Consider the following 25,583-nt stretch of genomic DNA (forward strand, 5'->3'; position numbering starts at 1 on the left):
TTCCCCGCCCCACAGGGCAAACTTTTCTTAGCCCCGCCCCCGGCTCGGGCCACGCCCCTCCACGCATGTGGAGTGGGCGGAGCCACCACAGAATTCTTGGTAGCCTTATTTACCTTCCGCCGAGAGGGGGGTGGGACCGCGGTGGGGCGTGTGGCCAATCGGAGTTCTCGTTTAGGGGGCGTCTTTCTCCTCTCCCCCCCCCCCCGTGTGCTCAAAATAGGATCACGCGTGTCTGGGGGCGTCTTCCCTGCCTCGACCAATAGAATTTGCTAGACTGGAGGGGCCCGAGAGCGATGCCACTTTGGACCAATCGTGTGCCCCCTTCCCACCAATGACGAGGTGAGAAAGGATGGAGGGGCGAGACTTGGCAGCCGACGTGCTTCGGCGGTATCTCGGGCAGGAGAGTCGCCCGGAGGCGAGGAAGAGCGCAGAACCATGGCGGCTCTCGTGTCTGCGGCTGCGATGCGGTCCCGGATCCTGCAGGCGAGTGAGGAGGGTGGCGCCGAGGCATCGCGGAGCTAGGAATTGGGTTCTCCCGGTTCGCTCTCTGAGTAGACCCCTTCGTGGCCCAATCCTGATGTTCTCAGCAGACCCGGGCGGCCTCGTCCCATCTCTCACGTTGTGTTGGCCTCCTTGGGGTCCAGCGCACAGGACCGTCCCGGCTGGCTCTGCGTCCCTTTCCTCTCGAGTCTCGCCTTTTACGGCTCTCTGGTCCGTTCTCTTCCAGCCCTCCCCCCGTTCTTGCGGTCATTCGCCTTCTCCTATCTCCCTTCCACCTCGTGATCGCGGCTCTCTTTTAAAACTCTCGATTTCTCGTCCCCTTTATTCGAAGTTTTCTTCCACCAGGAGCTTCCAGATTGTTCCCTTTCCCCATCCTATTTCAGTGTCTTTAATCCGAGGTTGAAAAGAGGAGGAAGAAAGCACATGAAGGGCGAGGGTCAGTGAATGAACTTTGAATCTCCTTCTAGAACTGTGCACTAGTTTGGGTTTTTGGTTGTTTTTTTTTTTTTACCGAAAAAAAAAAAAAAGGCATTTAGTAAGCTGGTTTTTTTTTTCCCCCAGTGTGGATCTTTGCATTTTCCTCCTACTGTGAGCTGTCATATTTCTTGCCAAGGCTTTGAATTTAAACCTCTTATCAAAGTTTCACTGTTCACATTGTCGTTGAATAAGGTCACTTAGCTATACTACCAGGATATTCCAAGCACATGCAAGGGGCTGAACAACTCTAAAACAGGTGATGGAACGTGGGAGCTAAGAAAGGCATGAAGTGTAAATTCCAACTTCCCGCCCCAAAGTTGGTTCTCCAAGTGCCAGCCCTGTCAACTGTCCAGTGAAGGGGACTGGGCCTCTCTGGAGCCGCTGGGGAGCTGACCCTGTGATCCCTCGCTGCTGTGCAATAGCCTTTCCCCTAATGTTACAGCCTAGGCTATGATGCAAGTTGTTTTAGAGGCAACACTCTCCAACTTACTGTAAACAAGTTGCCCTTTCTGTATTCAGTCTGGGGGCAACTACATATATATTTGATATGTATACATATATATGATATATTCCTAACTAGATATATTCCTATATGTTGATAAAATTTTAGATAATTTTACTATTTCCCAAGTTTCAGTGAGTTATGCAAAATGTACTCTTTGTAAAAAAAAATTTCTTAGCAAAACCAACAATGGTGCATATCTAAATACACTAGTGAGACAATGTGGAGAGTGGGTTGAAAAATTGTGTTGAATTGTCTGGCTTTGCTTGTGTTATTTCTTGCTGTGATCCAGCTCTGTATTTCTAGTGCCTTTTTTTCAGTACTAGGGAAACAAGATATCCACCCTGTATTTTCCATTGCTAATGTCACCTTGAAATTTTTTATCTTTTACTAAAATTGACTTTTTTCATTCTTTCCAATCACAATAGAACTTGAGAGCTTGTTTGGAGGTTCTAGCAGGGGAGTGCAGCTACTAGTATACCCTCGACCAAAGACCGGTCAGTCTCTATTCGGGGAAGGCCGTCCTCTTCGACTGAGCGCGCAGCTTTGGGAGGGAGCGATAGCACAGTGGTAGGGCGTTTGCCTTGCATCTAGCCAACATGGCCGACCCGAGTTTGATTCCTGTGCCCCTCTCGGAGAGCCCGGCAAGCTACCAAGAGTATCTCGCCCGCACGGCAGAGCCTGGCAAGCTACCCGTGATGTATTCGATATGCCAAACACAGTAACAACAAAGTCTCCAATGGAGACGTTACTGGGCCCGCTTGAGCAAATTGATGAACAATGGGAGGACAGTGACAGTGATCCAATCACAATGAGTCGTTGAGGGCCATAGGATGGCATTTTGGTTTTTGAAAAATATGCCTTATATTTCTTTTGGAAATACCTTTTCTGACTCATTTGAAGACATTTCTGAACTGACTTTGAGGAGAACAGAAATAATGATTCTTAATCAGCAGTTTCAATAGTTTAAACCTTTTGCAGAGAGAATTAATCTAAATCTGGCTGTCAAGAATTTTAGAGGACTATTAAAATAATCTATAAAGGAGAGCATTCAAGGTTTGTTGATAAGATATTTCCCCTGTATATTAGCTGGAGTGATAGCACAGCTGTAGGGCATTTGCCTTGCCTGCGGCCAGCTGACCCAGGTTCGATTCCTCCACCCCTCTCAGAGAGCCCAGCAGGCTACCAACAGTATCTCTCCCGCACGGCAAAGCCTGGCAAGCTATCCGTGGCATATTCGATATGCCAAAACACAATAACAACAAATCTCACAATGGACACGTTACTGGTTCCACTCGAGCATATGGAAGAACAACCGGAGGACAGTGCAGTGCTACGTGCAATATATTAGCAAGTAAATCTTATCTAATATTTCTTGTACTGTCACTCCCACTCAGAGATAAGAAAACCAGTCTTGGTTTTTGGGGTTTTTTTTTGTTTTGTTTTGTTTTGTTTGTGCTGTACCCTGTAATGCTGAGGGTCTGCACTGAGGAATCAGTCCTAGCAGTGCTCAGGGGACTACATAGGATGCGAGGGATAGAATCCAGGTCCACCACATGCAAGGCAAGTGCTCTGCCCTCTGTACTATTGTTCTAGCCCAAGCCCAAGAAAAATAGTCTCAAAGGGATTCTGTGACTTAACTCAGTGATACGGTGAAAAGAACACAGGTTTAACAGCCAAACCAGCTCTCCCACTTTCATAATATGTGTGAAGACTAGAATTAATGGATCTGATGAAGGAAGTTACCTAACGCTTAAGGTCATCCAAGGTTTTCCAACTTGTAACGGTTGGAGCTGAGAAGTCAGGACATAAATCTTGGCGTCTCTTTCTGTGTCAGGCACTGCCTTGACCCTGAGGAGGGCAATGAAATGCTGAAAAGTCCCCTATTGCAATGCAGTGATACATGCTAAATAATAGGAGTGTGCAGTAGGGTAATGCAGGACATAGGAACACAGAAGGAAAACCTCAGACCCAATTTGTTCCATTCTAGATGCTTCCAAAGGGATGTTGCTCTGGGCTAGTGTCTTGTGAGACTATTAGGTCTTTTGCCAAGGGAAGAAGAGCTTTACTCTAAGGCAAATAGTACATACAAAATAAACATTCATGATAGTTTCTTCAGGCAGTGTCTCTGGAAAGCACTGTGTCTCTTAGGAAATGAAAAGATAGAAGTATCTCCTGTCAAATTGTATGATAAACACCAGATACAGTTTTCTGACCCCTCTTAACAACTAGAGTCTGTGTGCAAGTGAGACAAAATTATGTGGAAACTAGGGAAATAGCACAGTGTGTAAAGCACTTGTCTTGCACATGACTGTCCTAGTTTCAATTCTCAGCACCCCAGAAGCCCCCCTAACACTACTAAGAGTGATCCCTGAGCACAGAGCCAGAAGTAAGCCCTGAGCACTGCTGAATTCACTCCTCCCCCACCTAAAAACCACAAAAACAAAAATTAAGTGGCCTCCAATGATGAAGTTGGCTGATCCATACCTTTTCTCCCCAATAAGAGAGTGTACATTAAATAAAATTTATGTCGATGTTCAATGAGTACTCATTCTTTCATTCTGCAAATATTCTTGAGTACTCTATTCCAGGAATGGCTAGGGTCTGGTGACACATCGGTCTGGTGATCGCAGGGTAGAGAGTCAATAATTAAACAAGCTATTTGCTGTGAGAAGTAGAAAAATTTGGAAATTTATGGTCTCTACCATTGGTCAGGTGTTTGACAAACATCTGAGACTGAATCTTCCTTGAGATAGTGGTAAGGGAGCTGAGATGTGGGAGTGAGCCAAACAACTGGAATGAAACAATTCCAGTTGTTTCGAAGGAAACAATTCCATTTGGAATTGATTCCCAATGAATGGGGCAAGGGGGAGGTGCAAGAACAAAGAAAGTTCCAAATAGGTTTTGTTTGTTTGTTTGTTTTGTTTTTGCTTTTTGGGTCACATCCAGCAATGCACAGGAGTTACTCCTGGTTCATGCACACAGGAATTACTCCTGGCGGTGCTCGGGGTACAATATGGGATGCTGGAAATCGAACCTAGGTCAGCTGCATGCAAAGCAAACGCCCTACCCGCTGTGCTACTGCTCCAACCCCCTCCAAATAGGTTTTGAATGGCTGGAACATACAGAGCACGGAGGAAGTTAAAGATTCTCTGTAGACTCCTCTAACGGTGAAGTTAGTTTTTATCCTAAAGGCAGTAGAAAGCCATAGCAAGGTTCTGGAAATGTCCTGACTACATAAGTGTTTTATAAGGGCCCTTCGACTAAGGGGTAAGGGGTAGAAACTAGATTAAGAGGCTGAGAGACCTGAGATCACTGAAATCCAGGTGAGAGACCAGTGAAGTATAGGCTGGAGTTAAGGCTAAAGGAATAAACGGTGGTTTGGGGCCGGGATGGGGGTGGGAGGACGGAGGACGGTGCTCCAAAGACTTAGGAGAACTGAGTGCTAGGGCTTGTTTGAGTCATTGTGGACAGTGAGAGGGAGTCAGAGTGATGTTCAGGTTTCCGCTTGAGCAACTTGATGATTTTTGTGACCCATTTCACTCTAACATGGGCTACAAGAAGCAGTTAGGTTGGTGGGAGGAAATTGAGATTAGCTTTTTCATCACATACCCAAATAACATCTAAGTAGAAGTATAGTGGGAACTGTTATGTATTACCAGGACGGGAAAATTCTAGATAAAAATTGCATCATCATCATCATTATCATTATGATTATTTATTGATGCAGGTGTCCGAAGCAGCTGCATCATCAGGATGTAGATAATAAAAGGCCCTCCCATTGATCGTCGATTTGCTCGAGCAGGCCCAGTAACGTCTCCATTGGAGACTTTGTTGTTACTGTGTCTGGCATATCGAATACTCTCGGTAGCTTGCCGGGCGTACGAGAGGGGCGGAGGAATCGAACTCGGGTCGGCCATGTTGGCTGCGTGCAAGGCAAACGCCCTACTGCTGTGCTATCGCTCCAGCCCTGGATGTAGATAATAAAGTCTTAAAAGTCAGTCAAATAACTAAAAGAGAATATAGTAGGCCATTGAGCAATGCATTATTTTCTTTTATTATAAGATTCATGAGGGGATAAAAAAAGAAAAAAACAGTGGCTTCCTGGCCAAGGCCCCTGTGGAGTTTGGATGTTTGACTTTTCTCTGTGTAGGTTCTGCCTACATTCCAAAGATGTTCACACTAGCTTCCTTGGCATGTGTAAGTCACCTAGTCCAAGTGAGTGTGTGGGGGGTGTGTGAATGAGTGACTGCACGCTGATAAAATAGCTCCTGTCCAGTGCTTTGCTTTCCTTGGGCCTTGAAAGGGAGAGACTCTAATCACCTACCACCAGGAAATGGGATAAGGAGGCTAGAAAATTAATTCAAATTATTGTTTAATAATAAAATAAGTCTTTGGGGTCTTTATTTAGAAGCTTGGTGATTTGGGGCTAGGAAGTGGGTAAGGTGCTTGTCTTGCACATGGCCAACTCCAGTTCTATCACCAGAACCCCATATAGCTCCCTGAGCACCACCGGAACTGACCCCTGAATGCAGATCCAGGATTATGCCCTAAGCACTGCCAGGTGTGTGCCCCCCGCCCCGCAAAACAAAATATATAGATGCTTGGTGATTGTGTGTGTGTGTATCTGTGTCGGTGTGTGTGTGAGAGACCAGGAATGTGCTATAGGAACTTTTCACTGATCTGTAGATATGTATTTGGGGGCAGTGGGTGCAGGGAGCTGGGAAGGGCAGCACACCTGGCAATGTTCAGGGGTTACTCCTGACTCTTCACTCAGGAATTACCCTGGGCAGTGCTCAGGGGACCATGACCATATGGGGTACTAGGATTGAACCTGGGCCAGCCCTGTGCAAAGCAAGTGCCCTACCTGCTGTACTATCACTTCAGCTCACAACAGATATGTATTGAACCTTCTTCTATGAACCAGTCATATCAGTTTTGGAACCATGACCGGAAATAAGTCATGTGGGGTTCCCAGAGAGTGTTGGTAGTTTGAAATCGCTTTTGTGGGGAATAGGAGAGAAAGCAGAGTAGGTGTTTACAAGGACTCTTTGCTGGTTCAAAGGTCTAGTACATTGGTTAATGTTAAAGGCGCACTCACATTCCTGTACTTCATGCAGCCCTAAACTCTTCATTAACAAGCATTCTCTTGAGACAAGATTATTAATTGCAGCTATTTTTACTCCCCAGTCCTGAGTATCGCAGTTTGCTCTCAGATTATATTTTTTAATTTTTCATGTGTGCTGGAGTCGGGAGGGCTCTCCCCACAGTAACCAGGGGTTTGGGGACCATGCCTGGGTGCTACTTGGCCTGGCTGTGTAGGCTGATGGCATTGCATTTGGGCCTGTGATATGGTGCTGCTCCAGTCTGGTCACAGCACATGACCCACTGTGCTGTGCTGGATTGTGGGCATTTCCTCACGGTCACAGTCCTACCATTCATCGATTTGCTCAAGCAGGCCCAGTAACATCTCCATTGTGAGAATACTGTTGTTACTGTGCTTGGCATATTGAATACGTCACTGGTAGTTTGCCAGGCTTTGCTGTGTGGGCGAGATACTCTCAGTAGCTTACTGGGCCCTCCAAGAGGGGCGGAGGAATTGAACCCAACTCAGCCCGCCGGGCTGCCCACAAGGCAAATACCCTATCACTGTGCTATCGCTCCAGCCCTGTGGGCATGCTGTGCTGGGGTCCAAATTCAGAGGCTCAAACATGCAAGTCATTCTTTAAGCTATCTCCCCAACCCCTTTCATATTTTTTAAATCAGTTTTTCAGGGGACATTGTTAATTAGGCCACACCCAGATTGCTCCTAGATTACTCTTGGCTCACGGTTCAGGGATCAGTCCTGTTAGTGGCTGAGTTTGAGGGTTGGGGGATGGCGCAATATCTGATGCTGGGGATTAAACCAGGTTGGCAGCAAGCAAGGCAAGTTCTTTATTCTCTGTCCCCTCTCTCCAGATCCAACATAGCATTAAAAAAGTATTGAAATAAAATCAATCAAATAAAATTATATATTTTTACATACTTTTCTTTTCTTTTGTGACTGCTGTTTTGGTAGCTGGAAATTGCATGTGGACGGTTGTGCTTGCACACTTGGTTGTGATGCTAGAAAGGGATCGCACACCTTTTGGTTGTGATCGCACCTATCCGACTGTGAGCTGGAGCTGGTGCATGCTCTTACGGTGCTGGGACCGCACGACTCATTGTAGGTGGCAGTGGGTGACATGTTTTTTAATGTACAAGTTGTTGCTTCAAAAGTAGTTTAACAGGGCCGGAGTGATAGTACAGCCGGTAGGGTGTTTGCCTTGCACACAACCAATCTGGGTTCGATCCCCAGCATCCCATATGGTTCCCCTGAGCACCGCCAGGAGTAATTCCTGACAGCAGAGCCAGGAGTAACTGGAAAAAAGAAAAAAGAAACAAGAAAAAAAATGTTCAACTATAAAAAGGTCACAATCAAGATACTGGACAGAAAAATCACTGGTTTCTCTCTTACCTTCCTTGCTAATCCTCCCCGCCCCCACCAGTCTTGACACTACAGATTTATAATGTGTGGACTCACACAGTATGTTCCCTTTCTTTTTATATATGCCTTTACTCCGTATAATTGATAGAATTCCCCATGTTGCATGTATCAATAAATAAAGCATTCTTCTTTTTTTATTGCTTTAGTGGTATTCCAGTATATGGCTAAAGCACCTTAAATGTTAATTTTCCCAGTTCATCCCACATTGAACTTTGGGATGTTTGCAGGTTTGACGATGCTACAGAAAAATGGTTATGAATATTCATATTGAAGTACTCAATTAATGACATATCACATTAATGTTTGTCATTTTGTTTCATACGGTCTTTTTCAATACCTATTGTATTTCTGTGGCATTTAATTTTTGGTAACTACCTTTCATACTAAAAGTAGGAAACTCCAATTCTCATTGTTTACGGTTACTCATAATTTCATAACTCTTTTGATATTATTATGACCTTTGAGAGAAAACACCAGTCCTATTTCACATACCCAAAATAACCAGCTTAGAATAATGCATATAGCCATTAGCAGAAGTTTAGTGATTTTCTGCTCTCACTGAAATAATCATTCTCCTACCTCATAGATTTCTTCCAAGGTGAACTCCGCTTGGTACCCAGCATCTTCCTTCTCTTCTTCAGTGGTAAGTTTATTTTGTTCTAAAGGTTGACCTCTAAATAGAAGTTCAGTGTCATTTGGAGTATTTTCCATTGATCTCCTATATATAATTGTTGTCAGTGTATGTGAAATTTTCTATTGTTATTTTTTTTATCCAATGTTACATCTTTTATGTTGTAAGCATTATTAATATTGCATGATGGTCATTATAGGTATGTATATTTGGGAGATTAGGTTTGGGGCCACACTGGGCAGTGCACAGTGGTACTTCTGGCTCTGTGTCAGGGGTCACTCCTGGCAGTGCTCAGGGAACTGTTTGTTGTCCTGGGAGTCAAACCATTGGGTAGACATAGCCTGAATTAAATGAAATGTCCCCATCCAATACTTAGATTGCTTCAGTTTTTAATGTTAAAAACCTAACATTGCTTTATATAGTTTTCCCTTTCATATTATTTCCTTACTGAAATACGATTACCATCGAAAATAATTTCTAAGGTCAAAGAGATAGTTCAGTGAGTCAGGTACTTACCTTGCATCTGGTGGACCCAATTCTATCCCTGAGTCCCCAGCACCATATATGGTCCCTGAGCTCTTGTGGGAATGATGCCTCAGCACAGAGCCAGGAGTAATTGTAGAGCACTGCCAGATGTGGCTAAACCCCTGTCCCCTCCCATAGTTTTCCAAATTTCTGTAGCTTCTAGAAGCTTTGTTGACCCTGCTAGATAGTCAGGGCTTTGGTTATTTACTAGAAGGTGCAAGGACACACCATCAGTGCTCAGGGGCTGCTCCTAGAAGCTCCTGGCAAGTGCTCATGGGACCATGTGGCACTGGGGATTGAATCAAAGCATGCACTCCAGTCCTTTCATCGCTCTCTAACCCCAGGATCATCATTTCCTTTATTTATTTTAGGGTTTGGAGTCACATTCGGTGATGCTTGGAGCCTGCTTCCAACTTACTGCTTGGTGGTTGCTCCTGGCAGTGCTTGGGAACTATGCAGCACTGGCCCTTTGAGCCATATTGTTTGTTTCTTTTCTTTTTTTTTTTTTTTTTTTGCTTGCTTTTCTGTGTCACACCCTGCGATGCACAGGGGTTACTCTTGTCTCTGCACTCAGGAATTACTCCTGGCAGTGTTCGGGGGGCCATATGGGATGCCAGGAATCGTTGCCATATTCAAGGCAAATGCCCTACTTGCTATCTGTCGCTCAGGCCCCTTGAATCAGCCTTTAGAGATGGTTGGGTTTCTTTTCCCTGCCCCTTGCTGCTGTTGTCACTGTCACTGTTGTGACATGCAGGGCTGTACACTTGGTTTCCCACAAACTCAGTTACAGTGCTCCCCAAGCAGCACATGCTCAGCTGTAGTACGTACACGGGCTTGCTGCAACATGCCAGAGACTGCACATTTCTTGTGGTGCCATGGCTCACATTGGCAAGCCCTGGCAGGAACTGCACTTGTCCCTACAGGACAGTCCTGGGATCGGATGTACAACCTCAAAACCACAAGGCACACATGATCTAGCGCCAGAACACATCCCTTGACCCCTTTTGTTGTGACAGACCTTCTGTCTCAGCCCTTTTCAGTACCTACATATGTGTGAATAAATACTGTTGCAGAAAGTCTATACAGAGGCATACACATTCTGTAACACAGAAGTGTCAACCTTTTTTGTTACATGGACCCTTTTGACAATTTGATGGAAACTGTTTCTTAGTGGGGAAAAAGAAAAAAACATATATACATGCAGAGTGGCTGGAGTGAATAAGGCATTTGCCTTGCACAGGTCAACCAGTTTCAATTTCCAGCATCCCATATGGTCCCCCCCCAAGCCCTCCAGGAGTAATTCCTGAGTGCAGACCCACGAGTAACCCCTGAGCACGACTGAGTGTGGGCCCCCAAAAATAAAATACACGCAAGAAGACTTGGGGATGACTGAGTTGCTAGAGCACTTGCCTTGCAGTTATGGGGATTTTTGGCACCACAATGGTGTGTGTGATCTCTTGCACTCTAGTGCGTGCAGATACCACGGTTAGAGTGGTTATAACAACAAACAAAAACAAAAGGGAAGGAAAGGGGAGGAGAGAAAGCATGAGTGCAGAAAGAAAAATTATTTATTCATTCAGGTTTGGGAGCCACACCTGTCAGTCCTGGGAAGCTATCCCTGGGCTCAAGTGTGACCCCTGATGGTACTGAGGGGACTATATGTGGTGCCAGTATATAAACAAGTCAGCTGTGTCCAAGCAAGCAAGTGCCTTGACCTCCTCCTGTGCTCTCTCTATCCAGAGAAAATGTTTTTTAAATTTTTATGATCCTGGGGGTTGGAGTGGTAGTGCAGCAGGTAGGGCATTTGCTTTGCACACTGCTGACCAGGTTTGATCCCTGACATCACATATGGCCTCTTTAGCCCTATCAGGCATGATTCCTGAGCACAGGACCAGGTAATAAGCCCAGAACACTGCTTGGTGTGGCCCCAAAACAAGAACAAACAAACAAATCCTTCGATCCCGAGGGTAATACTTTCCATGGTAATATGATGAAACCTGATACTTTTAAGTAATTGGGTCAGGGGACGGTACTGGTAATTGAACCTGTGGCCTCACACATGCAAGACAAGTGCTATGCTGTCATATGAATGTGTTGCTTATTTGTATAAGCCTTGGGGTGATCCATGTTTGCTCATGAAATTCCACTATATGATTCACAGGAAATTTCCCCTTGCCAGATAGGTCACAGTACTGTGAGGCTGTACAGCATCTTAATGAATTCTCCAACTGTATACAGCATATCTTTTGTCTAGAGGTCCTTAGAGAGCAGATCATTCCATTATCAAGCACCAGACCAGCCTTGTGAAGGGAAAAAGAAAAGTAATGCAACTAAAACATAATCTGGATTTTTCTTTCCTCCAGTCAACGGTCAAGCTCTTCATTGATGGGAAATTTATCGACTCCAAAAGTGACAAATGGATCGACATCCACAATCCAGTAAGTGAAGCTGCCTTGGGACTGAACTTGACTAGCCAAAAGTTCTGGGAACAAGTTGGGAAGTGAGAAGCCTCCGGTGTGCGGTACTGCCATATTGCTGCCTCTGGGATGAAATGTGAAGTGGAGAAGGTAGGACGAGACAATGGCTGATGTGCTGTTTTTCCCCATCAGGCCACCAATGAGGTCATTGGTCGGGTTCCTCAGGCCACCAAAGCTGAAATGGATGCAGCCGTTGCTTCCTGCAAACGTGCCTTTCCCGCATGGGCAGACACCTCCATATTAAGCCGTCAGCAGCTCCTGCTCCGCTATCAGCAACTTATTAAAGATAACTTGGTAAGAAAGCTGAATGCTATAATTTCCCAAACTGCTCCCTGGGAGATAACGGTCTCTCCCACGGAGATCTTCTCAGCTGTCTCCCTGCCACAAAGGTAAAGGTAAAGGGTAAAGGCCCTCCCGTTGATCGTCGATTTGCTCGAGCGGGCCCAGTAACGTCTCCATTGGAGACTTTGTTGTTACTGTGTCTGGCATATCCAATACTCTCGGTAGCTTGCCAGGCTCTCCGAGAGGGGTGGAGGAATCGAACTCGGGTCGGCCATGTTGGCCGCGTGTAAGGCGAACGCCCTACCCGCTGTGAGAAGAATGCCTCCTTTGTACTGCTTCTTCCCCGGGTTTACTCTTTTTTTAGTTGCCTAAGAACTAAAAGGAGGCACATCCTTGCATCGGTTTTGATCCACGTATTCTTTCTAGAAAGAAATTGCCAAGTTAATCACGTTGGAACAAGGGAAGACCCTCGCTGATGCTGAAGGAGATGTATTTCGAGGCCTTCGTAAGCTGTGTTTTCTCATGGGGAATTCAGGGACCTTTGGGAAGGAGCAAAGGTAGATTGATGAGTGGCCAAGATGCCCAAGTGGGAGGATGCTTCTTCCTTCTGGGATGTGGCTAGCTCTTGATATCTCCTATTTAGTACTTGTGGAAAATAGTAGTGTTTTCCAGATATCTGTGAGACTGATTTCCTTCTTATGCTTTCAGAGAAGACATGCATTTCCGTTTGTATCCTTCAGAGAACATTATTTTGCACTGAAAGAGCTAGTCAGTGTTTCTTCACTCCCTATCCTACCTAGCCTGACACTAGGTAGTGTCCAGTGTGGAGAGCTGATGGCTGACTGCGTCTTCTCCGTTCCAGAGGTGGTTGAACATGCGTGCAGCGTGACATACCTCATGCTGGGAGAGACCATGCCATCCATCACTAAAGACATGGACCTTTATTCCTACCGTCTGCCTCTGGGGGTGTGTGCAGGCATAGCCCCGTTCAATTTTCCTGCCATGATCCCCCTGTGGATGTTCCCCATGGCCATGGTATGTGGGAATACCTTCCTGATGAAGCCATCAGAGAGAGTCCCTGGAGCAACTATGTTTCTTGCTAAGTTGCTCCAGGACGCCGGTGCCCCTGATGGAACACTGAACATCATTCACGGACAACATGATGGTAACTGCTTTTCTGCATGTTGGACTTTATCGGGCTACCAAAAACCGAGGGGTTGAGTGCCAGTGGGGACAGAAGACATTGAGGATGAGGATCCAAGGAAAGATGGCCTTTCCCAGTGGTGTTGTTTATGTTTGAAGGCAATGTTTGCTCACTTTTTTTCTTTTCTGTTTTTTTTTTTTTAATCATTTCTGTGTTAAAGTACACTGGTGAGCTGCAGTTTTTCCCTTTGGACTACATTGGGAGAAAAGGCATTGCATTGGGATGAGGATGAGGCAAGACATAGATGACATAAAACAAAGTTTTCATTTCAATACTGAGAGAATGTCTGAGGATTTTTTTTTTTTTTTTTTTGCTTTTTGGGTCACAGCTGGCGATGCTCAGGGCTGACTCCTGGCTCTGCATTCAGGAATCACTCCTTCACTCCTGGCGGTGCTCAGGGGACCATATGGGATACTGGGAATCGAACCTGGGTTGGCCGCATGCAAGGCAAACGCCCTACCCACTGTGCTATTGCTCTAGCCCCAGGATTTTTAACAGAATTTATAAATTTAAAAGAGATTGAAGACTTTTTTTTGGTGGGAGGATTGTGGGCCACACCTGGTTGTGCTTATTCTTGCCTCTATGTTCAGGGATCATAGAGCACCTGGTGGTGCTTGAGGTGGCCAGTGATTGAACCCAGTTCAGCTAAGTGCAAGGCCAATGCCTTACTTGCTGTACTATCTCTCTAGCACCTAGAATAAAGACTTTTAATTCATATAATAATACCAAAATACTAATAAACAGCTGTACTTTTAAAAGTTCTTCCAGGTTAAGGGATGATATCTTTTTATTGTTATTTTTGGTTTTGTGCCATACCCGCTGGGGTTTACTCCTGGCTCTGTGCTCAGGAATTACTCCTGGCAGGTCTCAGGCGACCATGTGGGATGCCAGGGATCTAACCCAGATCAGCCATTTGCAAAACAGATGCCCTACCCACTGTACTATTGCTCCGGCCCAGGGAAGATAGCTCAACAGGCTTTGCACGTGGAAGCTCCAAGTTTGATCCACAGTATTGTGTGGTTCTAAAGCACCACTGGGAGTAGCCCTACTCTTCTGGGTATGACCCAAAAACCCAAAAAGCCAACAATGCATCTGTGTTTTGGGCACCATTCTTGTACCTTTTTTATTTCATTTAATCTTTACAACAACCCTTCACAGTGTCTCAGGAATTACTCCTAGCAGGACTCAGGGGATCCTATGGAATGCCAGGGATCAAACCCGGGTCAGCCACATGCAAGGCAAATGCCCTACCTGCTGTACTGTCGCTCTGGGCCTGGCTTCACTTTAAATACTATACCATGTCGGGGCTTGAGCAATAGCACCACAGGTAGGGTGTTTGCCTTGTACGCGGCCGACCCGGGTTCGATTCCCAGCATACCATATGGTCCCCCGAGCACCGCCAGGAGTAATTCCTGAGTGATGAGCCAGGAGTAACCTCTGTGCATCGCCGGGTGTGACCCAAAAAGCAAAATAAATAAATAAATACCATACCATGTCACCTTGCACGTAAGAACGCAGTAATATGAGTCTCCCAGCACATAGTGAGAGTTGAGAAGAGAGGGCATTCTGCGGGCCAGAGAGACCAGACAGTGGGCATGTCACTTGCCTTATAAGTGAACGACCTGGATTCAATCCCTGGCACCAAGGGGTCCCCAAGTCCCACCAGCCATGATCCCTGAGCACAGAACCATTAGGAATGCCTGAGCACCTCTGGGTGTGGGCCTCCCCACAAAAACAAAAGAAATGGAAACAGGGTATTAGAGGACTAATGGAAGAGTTGAATATTGAAAGGCTATTGTTTTGAAGGTCAGTAGTAGTCATCTTCAGATTTAGATTGAAAGTAGAAATTCTGAAATAGCAAGAGAGAAAAATAATGAAAAGGGAGAAGTTAAATAGAGTCTGTAACTTAAATAATTTGAGAACAAGGAGAGAATTTCAGAATGGGAATCCAGAGTAGAAAAGCCAAGTATAAAATCTTTTCATTCATAGCAGTGGGGAAAAGGAAATGTAGAAGTCTATAACCATTTGTTATTTTGTGGTAATTTTGTTGTTGTTCTTTCAGCTGTAAATTTTATTTGTGATCATCCGGATATCAAAGCAATCAGCTTTGTAGGATCCAACCAGGCAGGAGAGTACATCTTCGAGAGAGGGTCGAAACATGGCAAGAGAGTTCAAGCCAATATGGTGATGTATTACTTTCCTCCCCAAACTCTTCTACGTATGAAAATAGCTAGAAAGAGCCCTTCAACAGAGGGGCCTCTCACCCCACTGTAAGATCAGTGTTCATTACCATTTCATCATAAATATCTCCCTTTTAACCATAAAGTCTTGTGAGGAATTTTGTCTCACATTTTATCTGCTATAACTAATCTTGATGACTAAGGGCATCTCTCCCTTTGAATGTCACTCAGATTCTTTGAAATTCAGCAGTAACAGCCACATTCTGGTTCTTCTGCTGTTTCTTGATTCCATGCTTCTGGCCCCTTAGTTTTTCTTCCTTTAAGGTATGCCCTAAATAGTAATAGCAAATATATATGCTTTCCTAAGAGTTCAGGCTATTTAAGGCCCTGAAAATATCTCATATGTGTGCGGTTTATTTGGTTGCGTATATTTGTTCTTCTCTTACCAGCTTCTTTTTCCGCAATATGTTAATAGTAAATATAAAGTCCAGTTGCCACTTTCTCAGCCTTTGGCTAATGTTGCAGGATAACCTCCTATGCAGACTTGAAAACAGTTTATGATATACTCACTTATTTTCATAGCTGGATATGTTTTAGCTAACTTGACTGAAGTTCCTCTCAATTCACTGTATTTTTATTGAGTATATTATGTCTAATATTATTCAGTGTAATAGTATCACAGTAATTAGTGGTCATGATGTATACCCACTTATGCCACTACAGTTTATAAGTATCTGTGTGGATGCGACCATATGTTTCCCTGGATAGTACAGTCATATTCTTGGTCCTCAGGCAGTCAAGACTGAAAGCAGAGGACCGGAAGCAAGATGGCCAGGTTCAGTAGGAACCTTGAGCAAAGGAAAGGCAGAGAAAGGCAGCGAAGCTAGGGCACGGGATTCCCAAGAAAGGTGGGAAAAAACCTTCAACTCTGGCTGAAGTTTTTTTAACTGGGGGGAGATGGATGAGCACTTTACATTGATTGGGTTTAGGGCATGCAAAGTTGTAAGATGCAGGAGCTGAGAAGAGCAGCATGGTTTTTTTTTTGTTTTTTTTTTTTTTTTTTTAGTAGGAGTACCGCTATTTATTCAGCCACTGATTAGCTGATTGAATTGGGCATGAACTCCACCTTACTTTTTTTTTTTTCATAATTTTTTTTTCTTCTTATATTTATTGGATCAGTGTGGGAAAAGTTACTAAGCTTTCAGGTTTAAGTCTCAGTCATACAGTGATCAAACACCTCTCCCTTCACCAGTACTCATTTTTCACCACCAAGAACCCCAATATACCCCCCTTCCCACCCCTCCCAATGCCTGTGAGGCAGATGATTTCCACTTAACGCTTCTCTACATTGATTACATTCATTATTTCGACAAAAGATGCACCATTATTGTTTAGAATTTCCCCCCAACAATCAGAATTACTGAAAAGACTTGTGAAATACTTTGTTTTCTATAGCTGGTTATGAGAATCATAATGTCGCGTGGCCAACATTATATTTGGATTTGGATTTCTGCAAAGAGCCAGATAATTACGAGATTGGTTTCCGTGTGTCTGGTGTTATGGCTGTGCCAGAGAGCCACTCGTGGGGGGGAACTCGTGACCTTTGTAGGGCGTGAAGGACGAGCCAGTACCGTCCCCCTTCCCATGAGACTGCAGTTGCCCCGTCACTGCTGGCTCATACCTGGCTTTCCAATAAGCTCTGAGGTGGCTTGCCACCTTGTATGTGGTCCAGATGCATTTCTGCCAAAAGCCGCTGGGTTTCGAGATTTGTTTCTGAGTCCCTGGAATCATGGCTGTTAATCAGCTTGTTTAGGAGCCAGAGAGTTCGTTTGTAGGTGGCAATTCGGGGTCTCGCTGGGATGGGGAAGAAATGGCCGGTTCCATCCCCATCTGGTGAGGCTCCATGTGTCTCGTCACTGCAGGCCCAAAGCGGACTGTCCAGTGGCCTCTGGAGGATGACAGTCACCGGGCTACCAGGGGGAACAGGCCAAGGCACGAAACCTATTCCCACCTGGAGTGGCCCAGCGCCAGTAACCTATTGCAGGAACAGGACACATTTCTGCCAAAAGCCTTTAGGTTCCAAGATTTGTTTCTGAGTCTCTGGGATCCTGGCTGTTAAGCAGTTCGATCAGAGAGGCCATGCCTCCAATTATATAGCTGAGCCCAAGGTGGTTTGTGGGTGTGTCTCCCACATACCTAACTTTTGGCCGTTTACTTTCTTGGTAAACTTTGCCCCAAGTTTTTGGGGTCTGGCCAGAGGCACAGCAGCAATTTTGGGGTATCTGAAAGTCTGATGGTGCCATCAGGCTACTGATGCACTCACCTCACAGGTACAGATTGACCTGCTGGCGGCACCATATCACCGAGCAGCATGTTTTAGAGGATTATCTTTGTATGCCAGGTGCATATCCTGGGCTCGTTCTCATATAACATTCCATACCAGAAATTTTTCACTGTAGACATTCTCTTCCTGTATCACTATATCATTTCTACATGGAAAAAGACATATGAGGCTGTTTCTGGAAACAGGACAATATGAGAAATCTCTATAAATAATATTTATCAATTGTTCTGTTGATAAATAATATTTATTTTTTGATAAATTTATTCATAAATAATATTTATCAATTCTCCTGTTATGCCTATCTTCCAGCTTTTGAAGCTGTTTACAATTCTTCTCATATAACTGGGAAACCCCTGTAGACAAATTCTTTCTTCTTTCACTCAGAAAAGAGGAGCTAGAGGTACAGCAGGTAGGGAACTTGCATGCAGCCAACCAGTTTCCAACACCAGCACCCAGTATGATCCCACAAATCTGCCAGGAGTGATCTCTGAGTGCAGAGTTCAGAAGTAAGCCCTGGTATTGCCAAAAAAAAAAAAAAAGAAAAAGAAAACTTGTCCTTGGTGCCTGGATAGTGCTTAGCTTGTTAAGTAGGCTGTGAGATTTTGTATATTATTTTATGGTAACAAATATCAGTTTTTCAGCTGAAAAAAAAGCAATCTAGAGACTTGCTCAATAGTTTCAAGACTTCAGTGATATCAAAATGATAATCTACTCTCAACACAACAAAAAAGTGACTGGAGACATCTAGTATAGCTACAGCGGATAGGATGTTTGCTTTGTGTGTGGCTGACCTGGGTTCAATCCTTGGCATCCCGTAGAGTCCCCCAAGCACCAGCAGCAGTAACTCCTGAGTGCAAAGCCAGGAAGTAACCCCTAAGCATTGCAAGGTATGCGCCCCCTCTCCCTGCTGCCCAAAAAAAAAGGGGAGGCAACAAAGGGACAAATGGTTCTCTAGTTCTTTAAATTTTCGTTTGAAATCTCAAGTTCTTTGCTTAATTTCCTAACTTTATTGTATTTTGTCAAGGAAATTTCATGTACTTTGTATTTTTCTCTTAGGGAGCCAAGAACCATGGGGTAGTCATGCCTGATGCCAATAAGGAAAATACTCTGAATCAGCTGGTTGGGGCGGCTTTTGGAGCTGCTGGCCAGCGTTGCATGGCTCTTTCCACGGCGATCCTTGTGGGAGAAGCTAAGAAGTGGCTGCCTGACTTAGTGGAACGTGCCAAAAACTTGAAAGTCAATGCAGGTAATGACTTGGAAAATGACTTGTTTGAGATTTGGTCCCAACCCAGGAGGAGCCATCACATTTGCTATTCTTGTCTTTCTTTATGCTGTGCTCATTTTCTGGATTCATCTTTTGTTAGCAGTCATGATTTATGTTAATGAGACCCTTTAAATACTTCCTGTTGATTTCCAGGAGACCAGCCTGGAGCAGATCTTGGTCCTCTGATCACCCCACAGGCCAAAGAGCGAGTGTGTAATCTGATTGATAGTGGAACCAAGGAGGGAGCTTCCCTTCTTCTTGATGGTCGAAAAATTAAAGTCAAAGGCTATGAAAATGGCAACTTTGTTGGACCAACCATCATCTCAAAAGTCAAGGTGAACAACTAGATTATTTCATAAATATGAAAACTTAAGGCTCTTTAGAGAGTCTTGCTTCTAAATTTTTAAATGAAGACATTTAGTGACTAGTGAACTCCTTTCTTCCTGGATTATTCAGTTCACTATTTTATCTAGAGTTATTTTTTAGGGGGGACGGGTGCCTCCCAAGCAGGAAAATTTCACTGACCAGTCAGGAGGTACTCAGAGTGGTTCTGAGGGGGCCTTGTCATGATGGCAATTAAACTTGGGTCCTTGCCCATGCAAAGCATATACCCTGACCTCTGAGCTATCTCCCCAGCCCTTACCTAGAGTTTTATATACCAGCGGTTAAATTTCTAAAATAAAAGTAAATAAAAATTATTGATCAATCAATCTCTCTCTTCTGTCACAATTACTCAACCATAATGTTTTTGTGAGAAAAGTGCCACTAATGTGGTTATTTGCCAATAAAACTTTATATATGGTGGCTGGAAAGTTAGAGTTGACCCAGCTTCAATCCCAGCACTGCATATGGTCCCCCAAGTTCTTCCAGGTGTGGCCCAACCCCTTTTCAAAAAAAAATTATAGAGAATGAAAGTTTAGTATCATGTAATTTTTAGGTCATTTTCTAACCATTTAAAAATGGAGTGGATGGGGACTGGAGCGATAGCACAGCAAGTAAGGTGCACGCAGCCAACATGGCTGACACAGGTTCGATTCCCAGCACCCCATATGGTCCCCTGAGCACCGCCAGGAGCAATTCCTGAGTGCATGAGCCAGGAGTAACCCCTGAGTATCGCTGGGTGTGACCCAAAAAGCAAAATAAAATAAAATAAAATAAAAATGGAGTGGAACCTGAGAGATAAGTTGAGAAGGTAAGGTACTTGCCTTGCATGCAGATAGCCCTGGTGCAAATCCCTGGAACCACGTATGGTACCCCCACCTCAAACCCCATAGCCCGCCACCACCAAGAGTCACTACTCCTGACCTCTTCCCCCACCCCAAAGTTTTTTTAATGTATAAACTATTCCTAGCTTGTGGTCTATCCAGAAATAAACATCAAGGCACATTCAGCTCGTGAACCATATTTGCTAATCCCTGTCTTATGTTCTTGTTGTTTACTGTTACAACTTCCGCAGTATCTCCATCAAGCTATCAACCACCCAGGGTTCTTATTTAGTGGGGGAGTACCTGGGAGGTAGTTTTGGCTGGGGCCACTCCAGGCCAAACACAATATTTATTGAATACCTATTCTGTGCCCAAAATTCAGCTACACTTCCACCAGAAAGTGACAAAAGAAAAATTGGTCTGTCATATTTTATTTATTAAAAAAACTGTAGGTCTCTCAGTTAAAATTAATGACTAAATTGACTTGAGGAGACTTTTTAAAAATGTGTATATCCCCACTAATCCAATCAATCCTGAATAATTGAAAATTAAATTAAGTGTAGTAAAAATTATTAAATTTTACCACAGAACTATAGAGGAAAAATCCACTTAGCAGCAGCCAATACAGCTAACTAGTGAATGTTTAATGTGATCTCATCTTAGAATATAAATGCATAGACTCATTTGGGAGGCAAAGGAAGAATGAGAATACTTGTTGTGTTACAGAAATCTGAGCACAGTTTCTTTGAACATACATGAAATTCTGTTGTGTTTGATATATTTGATTTATAAAAATTAATTTTCTCTTTTCAGTATCATGGCAATTGCATGCACAAGGTTATTGATATTAAAGAGGAACCTAGTGATAGGATCTGAAAATACAATGCTTAAGAGGAGTATAGTTGTGGTACTAAAATTTCAGATTGTTTATATGATTGTTAGATCTTGGAACACAGCAATGTGATTTTTCTTTAAATAGGTGATTTTTTTGTCATTAAAATGATTTTTTAAGTGAAAAGAGATTATTAATATGAAAGCTGTACTTGTAAACTTGCAATGAAATACTGAAAAGCATGAAATACTGACATATTTTCTGGATGCATCGCACCTGGCAGCCAAATATGACCTGTTACAAAGAGGAGATTTTTGGTCCAGTTCTTGTGGTTCTGGAAACAGAAACTCTGGATGAAGCCATCAAGATTGTGAATGACAACCCATATGGGAATGGAACAGCCATCTTCACCACCAACGGGGCCACTGCTCGGAAATACTCACACCTGGTGGATGTAGGACAGGTCCGTGTGCTGTTTTTAAGAAGGTTCTCTATTCCTGCCTAAAGGGACACAGTGAACAGTGACCAGTCACTGCCTCCTTATTCCTCGCAGTCCTGTATTTCTTCCTCGGGGATAGGAATTTCTGAGAGGGAAAGAATGGGGTGGAAGGTGGATATTTAAAATTTGGCCGGATGCCAAGTCTCTGTGCTTCTAAATGGAGAGTTGGTTTGTCAGGATCCTTAATGGATTTGTTCTGCTTTAGGTGGGTGTGAATGTCCCCATTCCAGTGCCTTTGCCAATGTTCTCATTCACCGGCTCTCGTTCTTCATTCAGAGGTGACACCAATTTTTATGGCAAACAGGTAAGTCTAAGTTTAAAAAAAAAATTTTTTTTTTCCTCTGAGAAACTTTCTTGAACATATTCAGGAACAAGATTCAGCAAGAAATCTGGGTGTGCCAGTGGCTTCTGTGGGGGTCATGTGGTTCCAAAGTGCTTGTAACTAAGTCCCCTAGAAAAAAGTAAAAGTTCACAGAAATTTCTTCATTAAGTTATTTATAAAATTTTTTCCCCATTGTATTCAACATTATACTTGGTAATTATCAGGCTTTATAAGTATAACAGTGAATTTTGGTCTAGAGCAACAGATAGGACACTTATCTTGAACATGGCTAAACCAGGTTCTAACCCACCACTACAAGCTATGTAGGAGTGATCCCTGAGCACAAAGCCAGGAATAAGCCTTAAGCAAATCCAGGTATGGCCCCGAAACAAAAAATAAGAAAAGGGAGGAAAAAAAGTATGTAATAATCCCTAATATTATTATCAGATAATCCCTAATATTATTATCAGATTTTTACAAATAATTCTAGAGGAGCTTATTTAATCAGGCTCCTCTATTTCTTTCTAACAGTATTTTTCAAGGATGCAAGGGGTTTTTTTTTTTTTTGTCTGTTTTTATTTTGGTTTGGGGGCACTGCTCAGGGGCTATTCCTGGCATGGTGCTAGAGGGTTGCTCCCAAGGGTATGTTGGAGACATGTGGTGTTGGGGATAAGCCCAACATTGTACTATGTCTTCAGTCCTCAGTGTTTTCACTGAGTTTGACTTAGGTATTCTCTTAAGATTTGACAGGTATTCTGTTCAAGTTTTTTATGTAGACTGGCTCATGAGCAATATATTGGGGTGCAGAATAATAATATAGGAGTTAAGGCTCTTGCCTTAACCTGCCGTGAAGACCACCATGAATGACCCTTGAGCACAGAACCAGGACTAAGCCCTGAGAACTGCTGGGTATGACCCGAACCCTCAACCCCCTCACCACCAATTATGAACTTTGAATTTTATTTGTGTATATATATACACACACACACACACACACACACACCTATATGTGTATATATGTGTATATATGTGTGTGCATGTGTGTGTGTGTGTGTGTGTGTGTGTGTGTAGTATTGTGCGGTGTAGTTTTTGGATGTTCTGGAAAACATGTGGTGCCAGATCAAAATCAGATCTGTATGCAAAGCAAACATGCAGCCCACTGAGCAATCTCTTCAGCCCTAATATATAGAATTTCGATTATACCTATTTCTCAAGCAGGAAAATATGTAGTGTTCACAGCCCCTCCTCCAAAAGCTATAATTAAAAGAGAAATAATGAAACCCTGAATGCTAACTCTCTCTCTCTTTCTCTTTCCCTCGTTGTCTTTAGGGCATCCAGTTCTATACTCAGCTAAAGACAATCACTTCTCAGTGGAAAGAAGAGGATGCTACTCTTTCCTCACCTGCTGTCGTCATGCCTACCATGGGCCGTTAGGAGCAAGATAGATCCAGACTCAATCCATCCTGAGTGCTCTCCCTGTACTCTTCATTTGCCAACTTTGCACAAATCAGATCCCTGGGATCAGAGTATCTTATAACTAAAAATCTTTCCCAGGACCATTAGTCCCTGCAAAGTTGCTCAAGGGAGACACCCAGTATGTATAACTTTGATACCAGATTTTCCCTTACTCTTTCTTCTTCTCTTCTTTTTTAAAAAAAAAATTTTTTTTTAAAGTAATTGTTATAACAGTGAAATGCTTATCTGGAATGTGAGCGTAAACCTGTTTTCTAAAAGTTTTCCTCTCTTCTGTTGCCTTGGAGGAAGGGAAGATTGGTGGAAATAAAAGAACTTCCAACAGTTGGAAGAGGACCTCAATATGAGGAATTATACTTTGGTCAATCCACAAACACGGTCCTATATAAGTGCCGGCAGGAGAGAGCCCTCGTGCCAACCCTTCCAGAGCTTCTCATTTATCCCATAATACACAGAATTCATGTTCACTTATCCCAAATGGGACAGCTGCTTCTCTCTCCTGCTGAATGCCACTTTGTCTTAATGTTTCATAACCACTGATATGCCTCTGTTGTTGTACCTGCTACTCAAGGATACATACATCAGTCTGCGCTGGTAAAAGGCTTTTTATGTGTCTGTGTCCAAGAGTTACATTTCAGATTTGATGAACAATTAATAATTCAGATGCAAATAAGGATTTCTCTCTCTCTTTTCCTTTCCTTTCTTTTCTTGCAAAACTATTTCAAACTTTATTTTAGGCCTAGACGCCTAAGGGTGTTTCAGCCATCAGAGTTGGCAAGTGTCTTGTCTTCCTCAAGTCTTACCAAAACATTACTTGCTGGATTTTTTATGTTCTTCCTCCTGCCTGCATTTCTCCTTAGTGACATTTTAAAAAGTATCACTAAGAATTCTATGAAAGAATGTTTAATGTATGGTAATTCATGAGGTTCTAAGAAACTCAAAACTTTTCATGGCATAAAGTAGTTAAAATGAAATTCTTTGGCAGGTTCTTGTGTCAAGAATTTAGCTGTCATTGGTACAGCTAAACAATAAGTCACAACAGAACTTGATGTGCCGAACAAAATAGACTCTCTCCTTTTGTCCCACCTGTCTTTCTGCTTTTACTCAGTGATCTAGGAAAAGAAGCCTGCTGGCTCCGAGAGTCATGTCAGGCCCTCAGGCAGAGGACACAGATTATTCATTTTTCTGTTTCCTCATTAGTGATATGGATAATACTAACTTGCTCCAGGGCGGGGGGAGGGGGGTTCAGTGAATCGAGTAGTGAAAATCACGAAAACATTTGTGCACTCTGGATTTTAGGCTGATTGTTACCACCTGATGGTTAGAATTCAGAATTATCAATGAGGTGACTGGAACTCTAATAAAATATATTTATGACCCTTATATTTAAGTCTTTTGGGTTTTTTTTTTCCCACAAGGTGAGGCAACAGAAACTTTTAACTTGGTAATAAAATTTCCTTTCTTTTATCCTTTTCTCTTTTTTTGGTCATGAGGCCACATCCTGCGATAGTCAGAAATCACTTCTGGCAGTGCTCGGAGGACCAAATGGAATGATGGGGATTGAACTCGGGTTCACTGAGTGCAAAGCAAGTGTCTTAGCCCTGTACTGTCCCTCCAGCCCCTGCTTTATTTTTTTTATCACATCTGACTGGCAAGTAGTAATGTTACTTAACTCAAAATATAGTCTGGGTTGAATGAAAGATTGTACTGTCTACATACCAAGTGGAATTTCACATAATCAGAGTTTGACCTTACATTTAAGGGAAATTGCCTTTTTTCCCTTAAGCAGGATTAAGCAGGATTGTTTTTTTTGGGGTGTTTGTGTTTCTATTTTTGTTTTTTTGGGTCACACCCAGCTGTGCTCAGGGTTTACTCCTTGCTTTGTGCTCAGGTATCACACCTGGCAGTACTCAAGAAACTATATGGGGTGCCAGGGATCAAACCTGGGTCAGTCACGTTCAAAAGGCAAATGCCCAACTTACTGTACTATCGCTCTGGCCCCAAGATCAACTCATCCGGCTGGTGCTGGCAGCTCAGAAAGTCTCATTTCTTAGAAAAAAAAAAACTATACAGTAGTTTTAGGTACATACTTAGTGCAGATAAAATTTCTGCATTTTATTTTTGCTTTCAAAGTGACTTCATTTGAAATTTCTCAGCTTCTGCAATGGGGTAATTATAAATATAAAATTTTAAATAATTTAAAGGAACATATGGCTTCTGTTTTTAATGGTGTTATACTCTCTTTTGCTTTTGGGCCATACTTAGCAGTCCTCAGGGTTTATTCATGGTCCTCTGCTCAAAGATCACCCCTGGTAGGCCTCGGGGGACCACATGTGGTG

At 43.4% G+C, this 25,583-nt stretch overlaps 2 protein-coding genes across 2 annotated transcripts in view; one reads left to right on the forward strand and one right to left on the reverse strand.

Moving 5' to 3' along the window:
- The first annotated feature begins 356 nt into the window (after nt 1-356).
- On the forward strand, nt 357-24,627 carry ALDH6A1 (aldehyde dehydrogenase 6 family member A1). Its single transcript, XM_056134006.1, has 12 exons — nt 357-483; nt 8,593-8,649; nt 11,526-11,600; nt 11,772-11,933; nt 12,348-12,426; nt 12,784-13,086; nt 15,188-15,309; nt 18,706-18,895; nt 19,067-19,248; nt 21,234-21,413; nt 21,655-21,753; nt 23,101-24,627. Exons 1-12 carry the CDS (start codon nt 436-438, stop codon nt 23,203-23,205), a joined length of 1,602 nt encoding a protein of 533 aa, XP_055989981.1. The 5' UTR covers nt 357-435; the 3' UTR covers nt 23,206-24,627.
- The window catches only part of BBOF1 (basal body orientation factor 1), a 42,102-nt gene continuing 38,351 nt past the window's right edge, over nt 21,833-25,583 (reverse strand). Inside the window, exon 12 of the mRNA XM_056134008.1 lies at nt 21,833-21,900. Coding sequence (XP_055989983.1) covers nt 21,892-21,900 — 9 coding nt within the window. The 3' untranslated portion in view covers nt 21,833-21,891. The remainder of the gene's footprint in view (nt 21,901-25,583) is intronic.

The sequence above is a fragment of the Sorex fumeus genome, unplaced genomic scaffold (assembly GCF_029834395.1).
Source record: "Sorex fumeus unplaced genomic scaffold, SorFum_2.1 ptg000098l, whole genome shotgun sequence".
Lineage (NCBI taxonomy): Eukaryota > Metazoa > Chordata > Mammalia > Eulipotyphla > Soricidae > Sorex > Sorex fumeus.